General features: G+C 39.3%; 1 protein-coding gene across 1 annotated transcript in view; it reads left to right on the top strand.

Moving 5' to 3' along the window:
* The first annotated feature begins 504 nt into the window (after window positions 1-504).
* Window positions 505-10,614, top strand: part of LOC138969569 (POU domain, class 4, transcription factor 3-like) — a 16,440-nt gene continuing 6,330 nt past the window's right edge. The window contains exon 1 of the mRNA XM_070342408.1: window positions 505-627. Coding sequence (XP_070198509.1) covers window positions 505-627 — 123 coding nt within the window. The remainder of the gene's footprint in view (window positions 628-10,614) is intronic.

The following is a 10,614-nucleotide window of genomic DNA, read 5'->3' on the forward strand; positions in this document are numbered from 1 at the left end:
AATCAGTGCAGAAGCTGAGGTACAACCCGGTATTGCCCTGGACTACAGTCAGCAGATGGAACAGCAAGTAGCAGAAGACTTCAGCAAGAGGTCTCGGTGATGGTAGTGATGGTAGAGATGGTTGTGGCGGCTCTGCAGAAAACGATGGAAAACGTTGCAGTGTAGTTGGACTGATTTAGAGGCGTGGAAGTTGCAGTACAGGATCTCCCCATGACTAAAGCCTGTTCAAGGACTTCTACCAGACTGTCCACACCTCTCAGTGACGACAGAGGCGTAGAGACCGAGAGAGGGACATGAGAGCGGCAGTGACACCGCTGTGCCAGGCTGTGTGTGATCACTGGGCAGTGTCGTGCTATGCTGGGCCAGCCCTCTCTCCGCCTAGCCGCACGTGCGACCTAGCAGCCAGCAGCTAGCCGTCCCCGCTGTCGCTGTCCCTCTCCGTTTGTTGACTTCGTGATTATTTTATAAGGCGAGCCTAGTGGCCCTGCACTTATGTGTGGGTCCATGGATATCAAACAACCCACCCTAGGGCTGGCCCCGACCCTCCACCCGCTACCTCAAGGCCGCTACTCGCCACCCTACAGGCCACCCGACTCGCGCACCTTCCGCTGCATGTCCGCTTCCTCGGTGAGTACTGCCACCCGGACACCTACCCGAGTGTGTTTTCTTCACGTGTCTTCTCTACCCCTCTCCTGTACCGTCCTTCCTTCCGGCCTTCCTTGCTGGCCTTCGCTCGCTCCATCTCCTCTCCCTCGGAGGAGTTGCTGAGCGCCGGAGAGTTCCCTCGCTTCAATTATCACCGGAGACCCAGGGCTCGGCTTCGTTAATATTTCACAACTCTGTGCGTTCCGCCGGCTCGGCATTTGCTGTCAGGGAATATTGTTTGTGGCTGGTTATAAATTCTCCCTTCTCTGGTTTGCCACCTTGTGTGTAGCTACCGCTTCTTGACAACCCGGCTTCCTCCATTACCCTCTCTCCCTCTCTCTCGCATCCGCCACCACACTGACTTTTCTTTCTGTTTTATCTTGATTTTCGTTTTCGGTTTTTTTCTTGGTTCTATTTTTGTGGCATTACTATTTAATTTCTCTCTCTGAGCACGTGGTCTTTTCTTTTCTTCTGCGCTTGCCTTTGACCTCGTATTGTCACACAAAATACTTCAGAGACTGGAACAAATACGAAATCGTTTAAATTGGTATTGATTTATATCTCATCGTCCATATTTCTGATTGAAATTTTTTTTTCTTCGATTTTTCATCTTGTTTGACCAACCTTGTTACTGGTTGTCCACCCCCCTCTCAGGAACATCCTCTGAACTGCTCTGTTTCCCTTCTGGAATGATGTCTGTGTGTTCAACCCGTTGGCATTCCTTCCTTATCTTGGCCTTGATGCATCTTGTTGACATCCTGAATATTTTACAAGTCCGCCCAGGGCAACAAGCAAAGACGGAAAGAAGGAGGGGGACGAGGAATAGAATTATCGACTGTACGAGTTACATCAAAGATATTAGTGTGAACAGTCTAGTGTTAAGAGGTAGACGAGGCAGTGACAGTACAGAGGATGGACTGTATACGTCCCATCTAGCATGTTGATGTGAACACCTCCGTGTTTTTATCTACTATTCAATGCTAGAGAACTTGATGCAGTGACAGAACGGAGTATGGACTGCATCGAGTCCCATCTAGCATGTTGCTGTGAACACCTCTGTGTTTAATTTAGTGTTTAAAGATAGAGAGTGCAGAAAAAGAACAGAGAATGGACTGCATCCGTTCAATCTAGCATGTTGCTGTGAACACCTCTATGTTCAATCTAGCATGGTGCTGTGAACACCTTTATGTTCAATCTAGCTTGTTGCTGTGAACACCTCTATGTTCAATCTAGCTTGTTGCTGTGAACACCTCTATGTTCAATCTAGCTTGTTGCTGTGAACACCTCTATGTTCAATCTAGCATGTTGCTGTGAACACCTCTATGTTCAATCTAGCATGTTGCTGTGAACACCTCTATGTTCAATCTAGCATGTTGCTGTGAACACCTCTATGTTCAATCTAGCATGGTGCTGTGAACACCTTTATGGTTTAGGGTTGAGGGGAAAACAGAAAGAGCAAGAAGCAAGAAGCAAAGGTTGTACTAAACCCAGCAAGCGTGTGATAGCGCGCGAATAGCCTCCATGTTTTAGGAGGAGGATAAGGTGATTGAATTCCCTCTATTTTTTTCTATTTTTGTGTTTGTTTTGGGGGGGGGGGTCTTTCACAGAGAAGTCCTAGTATACACCCATCAAATATAGGTATGTGAATGCCACTGTCTTTTATCTGAAGGAAGCAGCGAAAGAAAAGACACAGACCCACCAAGCATGACTATGTGCTTTGCCTCCATTTTATAATCACAAAACAAACAAGTCGCGTTAGGCGAAAATACAACATTTAGTCAAGTAGCTGTCGAACTCACAGAATGAAGCTGAACGCAACGCAACGCAGCAAGACCGTATACTCGTAGCATCGTCACTCCACCGCCCGTGGCAAAGGCAGTGCCCGTGGAATTGACAAGAAGAGCGGGGTATTCGTTGCCCTGAGAAGGATAGCACGCTTTTCTGTACCTCTCTTCGTTTTAACTTTCTGAGCGTGTTTTTAATCCAAACATATCATATCTATATATTTTTGGAATCAGGAACCGACAAGGAATAAGATGAAAGTGTTTTTAAATTGATTTCGAAAAACAAATTTTGATAATAATTTTTATATATTTAATTTTCAGAGCTTGTTTTTAATCCGAATATAACATATTTATATGTTTTTGGAATCAGCAAATGGTGGAGAATAAGATAAACGTAAATATGGATCGTTTTATAAATTTTTATTTTTTTTTACAATTTTCAGATTTTTAATGACCAAAGTCATTAATTAATTTTTAAGCCACCAAGCTGAAATGCAATACCGAAGTCCGGGCTTTGTCGAAGATTACTTGACCAAAATTTCAACCAATTTGGTTGAAAAATGAGGGCGTGACAGTGCCGCCTCAACTTTCACGAAAAGCCGGATATGACGTCATCAAAGACATTTATCAAAAAAATGAAAAAAACGTTCGGGGATTTCATACCCAGGAACTCTCATGTCAAATTTCATAAAGATCGGTCCAGTAGTTTAGTCTGAATCGCTCTACACACACACACACACACACACACACACACACACACACACACACGCACATACACCACGACCCTCGTTTCGATTCCCCCTCGATGTTAAAATATTTAGTCAAAACTTGACTAAATATAAAAAGCAAAAAGAAAATAGAAAGAGTGGAAGGGGAGGAGGCAGTGACTGTAAAACACGAGTACATGCAGTGCTGTAGACTCATCAAGCATGACCGTGTCAGGGCCTCCGTCTTTTAATCACCCCGATTAGCTATTCTGGGCCGAGGGGAGGCTGATGGCCGCAGCTATTTGGCATCTTTCATATTTTATGAAGCTACTTCATCTTGCCACAGCCCCCGCCCGCTGCTCCTTCACAACACTTCACACACCTCTAGGGGAGAGGTCGTTGTCGTCTTGCCTTGTGCTTTCCTTTTACCCTTGCTTTGCCATTGTGTGGCGTTGCCAGTTGCAACTTTGTGCATTTTGCCTATCTTTACCATTGTTTTGAGCCGGTGCCAGTTGCAACTTTGTGCATTTTGCCTATCTTTACCATTGTTTTGAGCCGGTGCCAGTTGCAACTTTGTGCATTTTGCCTATCTTTACCATTGTTTTGAGCCGGTGCCAGTTGCAACTTTGTGCCTTTTACCTTTCTTTTACCATAGTATTGCGAGGAGGTTGCACTATACCATTTGCAACTTTGTGCATTTTACCTTTCTTCTGCCATTGCGTTGTGCCGGTGTTGCATCGTCAGTTGCAACTGTGTGCCTTTTACTTATCCTTACAATTGTGTTGCGCCGTTACACCACCGTCAGTTGCAACTGTGTGCCTTTTACTTATCTTTACAATTGTGTTGCGCCGTTACACCACCGTCAGTTGCAACTTTGGGCTGCATTGGTGTGACTGCAAGTTTACATGCACGGATTTGAACTTGTTGACGGGAGTGTGAAATCTGCTGTTGGAGATTTGTACCCTGTTCTTCTGCCCGGTGTGGTGGTGTCAGTGTCGCTAACGCCGTGTCGTGGAATAATGTAGGTAGCTGTTGTGGTGGTTGATGGTCTCATGTCAAGATGTGTCCATGTGCTATTATTGATTTTTCATTGTCTTCGTTTGGGGGCCAATCCAGACATTTGTTTTGTTCACTTCTGTGGAATTGTATTTGTTTGTTTTGTGTTAGGTGTGTGTGTGGTTTATTGTTTGTTTTGTGTTAGGTGTGTGTGTGGTTTATTGTTTGTTTTGTGTTAGGTGTGTGTGTGGTTTATTGTTTGTTTTGTGTTAGGTGAGTGTGTGGTTTATTGTTTGTTTTGTGTTAGGTGTGTGTGTGGTTTATTGTTTGTTTTGTGTTAGGTGTGTGTGTGTGGTTTATTGTTTGTTTTGTGTTAGGTGAGTGTGTGGTTTATTGTTTGTTTTGTGTTAGGTGAGTGTGTGGTTTATTGTTTGTTTTGTGTTAGGTGAGTGTGTGGTTTATTGTTTGTTTTGTGTTAGGTGAGTGTGTGGTTTATTGTTTGTTTTGTGTTAGGTGTGTGTGTGGTTTATTGTTTGTTTTGTGTTAGGTGTGTGTGTGGTTTATTGTTTGTTTTGTGTTAGGTGTGTGTGTGGTTTATTGTTTGTTTTGTGTTAGGTGTGTGTGTGGTTTATTGTTTGTTTTGTGTTAGGTGTGTGTGTGGTTTATTGTTTGTTTTGTGTTAGGTGTGTGTGTGGTTTATTGTTTGTTTTGTGTTAGGTGTGTGTGTGGTTTATTGTTTGTTTTGTGTTAGGTGAGTGTGTGGTTTATTGTTTGTTTTGTGTTAGGTGTGTGTGTGGTTTATTGTTTGTTTTGTGTTAGGTGTGTGTGTGGTTTATTGTTTGTTTTGTGTTAGGTGTGTGTGTGGTTTATTGTTTGTTTTGTGTTAGGTGTGTGTGTGGTTTATTGTTTGTTTTGTGTTAGGTGTGTGTGTGGTTTATTGTTTGTTTTGTGTTAGGTGTGTGTGTGGTTTATTGTTTGTTTTGTGTTAGGTGTGTGTGTGGTTTATTGTTTGTTTTGTGTTTTTGTATTTTTGGGTTTTTGTTGTTGCTCGTTTTTGTTTCTTTGGGTTTTTTTATCATAAAGAAGACACCTTGAATCATTTCTTTCATTTGAGATAAACTAGACATAAACTAGACATGCTTGCTGCTGTAGGTTAGTGTGCTTTTCTTTTCTCCCATTTTTCTTTGTTTCCGTTTTTCTAAATCTCCCTGCCTTTTCTTCTACCGACTTTTTTCTCCACGATGTCTTAAGACGAATATTTCCTTTTTTGCAAGTTTTTTTTATTCATCTGTTGGTATTAATTATTCAAAGATCTATTTTGTTTTGGCATACGTTGCTTCCATGCCAGGTTTTTAACACACAAAAACTCACATAATTTCTAGTTTTATTTTTCATAGTTAAAACTGTGAAGTTTCTTCATTTGCATTTTTTTCTTTCGAGGGAACTGAACGTTTGAATTGCTGTATGCTAGTATTAAACCGTGATAAATATGTCGATGATACAAACCTTGTACACCCACCAAACCACTAAAACGAATGCTCTGAACATAATCAGTTTACATATGAATAGGTTTTCTTTGATAATAAAGATTGGGTCATGTTCGCGCGATTGTTAGTCGTGTTTTGGTATTCCGGTTTTGTTTGAGATAAATGACAATAATGAAAAAGTGACATTGTGCAAACCACAGAATATGTCCATGCTCACCGTGCTTTACATAGTACCTACAAAATGCACTGTTACAACGCTGAATACACCTACATTCAAACACAGTAGTAAAATAAGTAAATTGCAACACCACATACTTCTCAGCATAACATCCACGTAGATAAATGCATTAACACTTTTAGATAAATAATGCATCATAACAAAGAAGGATTATCGTAGATAAATGCACTAACACTTTTAGATCAATAATGCATCATAACAAAGGAGGCGTTTCGTAAATAAATGCTTTAACACTTTTAGATCAATACTGCATCATAACAAAGAAGGATTATCGTAGATAAATGCACTAACACTTTTAGATCAATACTGCATCATAACAAAGAAGGCGTATCGTAGATAAATGCACTAACACTTTTAGATCAATAATGCATCATAACAAAGAAGGCGTATCGTAGATAAATGCTTTAACACTTTTAGATCAATACTGCATCATAACAAAGAAGGCGTATCGTAGATAAATGCTTTAACACTTTTAGATCAATACTGCATCATAACAAAGAAGGCGTATCGTAGATAAATGAATTGACACTTTTAGATAAATAATGCATCATAACAAAGAAGGCGTATCGTAGATAAATGCTTTAACACTTTTAGATAAATAACGCATCATAACAAAAAAGGCTTATCATAGATAAATGCACAAACACTTTTAGATAAATACTGCATCATAACAAAGAAGGCGTATCGTAGATAAATGCATTAACACTTTTAGATCAATACTGCATCATAACAAAGAAGGCGTATCGTAAATAAATGCATTGACACTTTTAGATCAATAATGCATTATAACAAAGAAGCGTATCGTAGATAAATGCTTTAACACTTTTAGATAAATAACGCATCATAACAAAGAAGGCGTATCGTAGATAAATGCTTTAACACTTTTAGATAAATAACGCATCATAACAAAAAAGGCTTATCATAGATAAATGCACAAACACTTTTAGATAAATACTGCATCATAACAAAGAAGGCGTATCGTAGATAAATGCATTAACACTTTTAGATCAATACTGCATCATAACAAAGAAGGCGTATCGTAAATAAATGCATTGACACTTTTAGATCAATAATGCATTATAACAAAGAAGCGTATCGTAGATAAATGCTTTAACACTTTTAGATAAATAACGCATCATAACAAAGAAGGCGTATCGTAGATAAATGCTTTAACACTTTTAGATCAATAATGCATCATAACAAAGAAGCGTATCGTAGATAAATGCTTTAACACTTTTAGATCAATAATGCATCATGATAAAGGAGGCGTATACGTCCATGTTCCCCCTTGATTGTGTATACTATCTCTTCACAGAGTATGGCGTTATAACACTCCTACACATTATTATCACCTAGATGACACCTTTGTTCTATCCGGCAATAACGCAGCTCTCTTTTTGATAGAGGAAGCGTTTGTTTCATTCCCTGATAAACGTTCTTTATGCTCCGTTGATGAAACCACTCTCTCCCTCATTAAAGAAAGTTATGACTACTCCATAAGTTAAATGTTTGTGGGTTTATTTGTGTATTTTCTTTAGTTTGTTTGTTGTTGGTTTGTGTGTGTGTGTGTGTGTGTGTGTGTGTGTGTGTGTGTGTGTGTGTGTGTGTGTGTGTGTGTGTGTGTGTGTGTGTGTGTGTGTGTGTGTGTGTGTGTGTGTGTGTGTGTGTGCTTTTTATCCATTGATGTTGATCGTCTTTATTGTCTTCATTAGATCGAGGAAACTCAAACTCTGCTTTGAGTCATTTTTGCCATAACTGCGCCTTCTTTTTCGTCTTTCTTTTGTTATAGTCATCAGTGAAACCGTTCTATTCTTCTTTGAAGAAACTGCTGTTACATGTTCTTATTTATTTAAATGCAAATCTGATTTCCAAACGTGATTATTCGTGGATATATCCGTTTGGTGATTGTGATTTTGTTAAATAGTAATGTATCAAGTGCTGCTGATATACACAAAATGTGTTCAGTATTACTGAGTAACAATGAGTATCGCTTCATATAGTCTCCGTCCGAATCAACTTTCAATGCACATATCGCCTTGGGCATGAAAGCCATGAAGAATCACCATTGCTTGACACCGATAGAATTCCAGTCCATGCATCGGATTAGTAATGTATTAGTATCCATATAAAGTTTAGTGCATTCCCATCTGCTGATTTGAACATCTTTGAAAATCAATGTCTGTCTGTCTGTCTGTCTGTCTGTCTGTCTGTCTGTCTGTCTGTCTGTCTGTCCGTCCGTCCGTCTGTCTGTGTCGTAATTGCTAGAGATGAAAATGTACTGACATGAATGTGGATAGGTAAATGACACTCAGATAACGTACACGTGTTATACGAGCATTTTATCGACTTTATTCACAACTACGCAACAAAGATTGTGTCTTTTCTTTTCGTAGTTTTTGAACGTCCTGACAGACACAGAGGAATTGACTAAGCCACTGATTAGTAATTTCAACAATTCCCCTCACGTTTTGCATGAAGGATATGTTCCCGGGTTTCCCTGTACACTTCCTGCTGCATCGGCCCTTCCAAGCTTGGTCCGGTTTTGTGTTACATCTCCCCGATGTATTGATAATTGATATTTGCTTTCCCAAGCGTGCTTATTCCCAGACCCTTCCCTGCTTGAGAGTGTCAGCCAAGCAGGTATTGTTTGCAGCGAAATCAATAACACGAGAGCTCGCCAGTCATTGAATTTCCTGTTGAAACTAAGGACACGTGTTTTAATTTGGCTAATGTGAAAACCACAGGTGAATAAGTACTGGCCGTCTTTCCGGAATTGTTGGGAGTAAAATGTGTGCGTTTTGTATGTAGGTGAGTGTGGGTTTGAACTTACATACCGGAGTAGTCTGTATGTGTATCTTAGATGTGTTCTAGTTTTACTGTAGGTGTTATGAGTTTGTTTGTTTTATTCTGCATGTATCAAAAAACAAATAGACTGCTAACGTTTTACAATTCAGAATCAAAAAGCAAGAATTGTAGGTAAATGGAACGTTTATTATTGACACAACGTTTATTATTGACACAACGTTTATTATTGACACAACGTTTATTATTGACACAACGTTTATTATTGACACAACGTTTATTATTGACACAACGTTTATTATTGACACAACGTTTATTATTGACACAACGTTTATTATTGACACAACGTTTATTATTGACACAACGTTTATTATTGACACAACGTTTATTATTGACACAACGTTTATTATTGACACAACGTTTATTATTGACACAACGTTTAGTATTGACACAACGTTTTTTGTAACGTTTTGTTTTGTCAATAATTAAACGTTCCATTAACCTACAATTCTTGTTTTGTGATTCGTAGTCTGCATGTGAATGGATATTATGTCTTTCTTACATGGTGGGAGTTACATGTCTGCGTTTTGTATGAAGAGGAGTTAGGATTGAACTCCATATCGGAGTAGTCTTTATGTGTATCTTGACTATGTCCTATAGTTATACGGTAGATATAGAGAATACTACAAGGCTTGCTGTGTCGTACCAGATTTACACGAGTTGCTTTTTTAAATATTGAACTGCGAGCGAAATCGAGCTGTTCACTATTTGAAAAAGCAACGAGTGTAAATCTGGTACGACACAGCAAGCCATGTAGTATTCTGTTTATCCTACATACTTTACTTACGTGTATTTTACTGAAAATGTCTTGCAGTCGAGGCAGCTAAATTGAAGACGCTTGTTTTGGAACCTTGATCTCTTCTAAAGCAGTGTGCAATCTATTACGTCAAAGCAAAGAAACGTCACTCTGAAAGTGTGTCGTGACGTGTTAGTTCTAGTAATTAGCGAGCGCAATTTTTGTTTCTATAATGACGTTTGTCTCGGTGACTTTGGCATCATAAGCTGTGGAAACACAGGTCCCTGCCAGACTTGCTTGACATGACCTCATTTACATGATATACACACGTGTGATTTGAACGATTATTATCTCACGGGTGTCTCTCACGTATGTAGGATAAATCAGCGTTCCTCCCGGGACTTGGTCTTCGGTCAATGACGCATGCGTGTTTGATTAGATGCATTGGTCGGTCCCCTGGCTTGTCAATCGTCTGATAGTTTTGACCTATAGGAGGTCTTCTGACCATCAATTTTACTACGAAACGGACAAAGTCGGGACATTTGGACATATACACATATTCAATCCAGGTCCGACTGACCGCATGTGTTCTCTCAGCCTGGGAATAAACACTGAGATATACATTATAAGTTAAAGGAGAGGACGGTTTCGGATTCTGTGGGTGAATTGATATTTACAGTCATTCGTGAATTGTGGAAGTCCAATTTGTAGGTTTTGTATGAAAGGGAATTAGGGTTTGAGCGTCTGTGTCGAGGTAGTCTTTGTGTGTACTTATGTCTTATAGTTAAACAGTTGATAGTATGAGTCAATAGTTAAACAGTTGATAGTATGAGTCAATAGTTAAACAGTTGATAGTATCAGTCAATAGTTAAACAGTTGATAGTATGAGTCAATAGTTAAACAGTTGATAGTATGAGTCAATAGTTAAACAGTTGATAGTATGAGTCAATAGTTAAACAGTTGATAGTATGAGTCAATAGTTAAACAGTTGATAGTATGAGTCAATAGTTAAACAGTTGATAGTATGAGTCAATAGTTAAACAGTTGATAGTATGAGTCAATAGTTAAACAGTTGATAGTATGAGTCAATAGTTAAACAGTTGATAGTATGAGTCAAAAGAGAAAACAGTTCTTGAGTTCTCAATGTGCGGTTGAGCTA

The sequence above is a fragment of the Littorina saxatilis genome, linkage group LG6 (assembly GCF_037325665.1).
Source record: "Littorina saxatilis isolate snail1 linkage group LG6, US_GU_Lsax_2.0, whole genome shotgun sequence".
NCBI lineage: Eukaryota > Metazoa > Mollusca > Gastropoda > Littorinimorpha > Littorinidae > Littorina > Littorina saxatilis.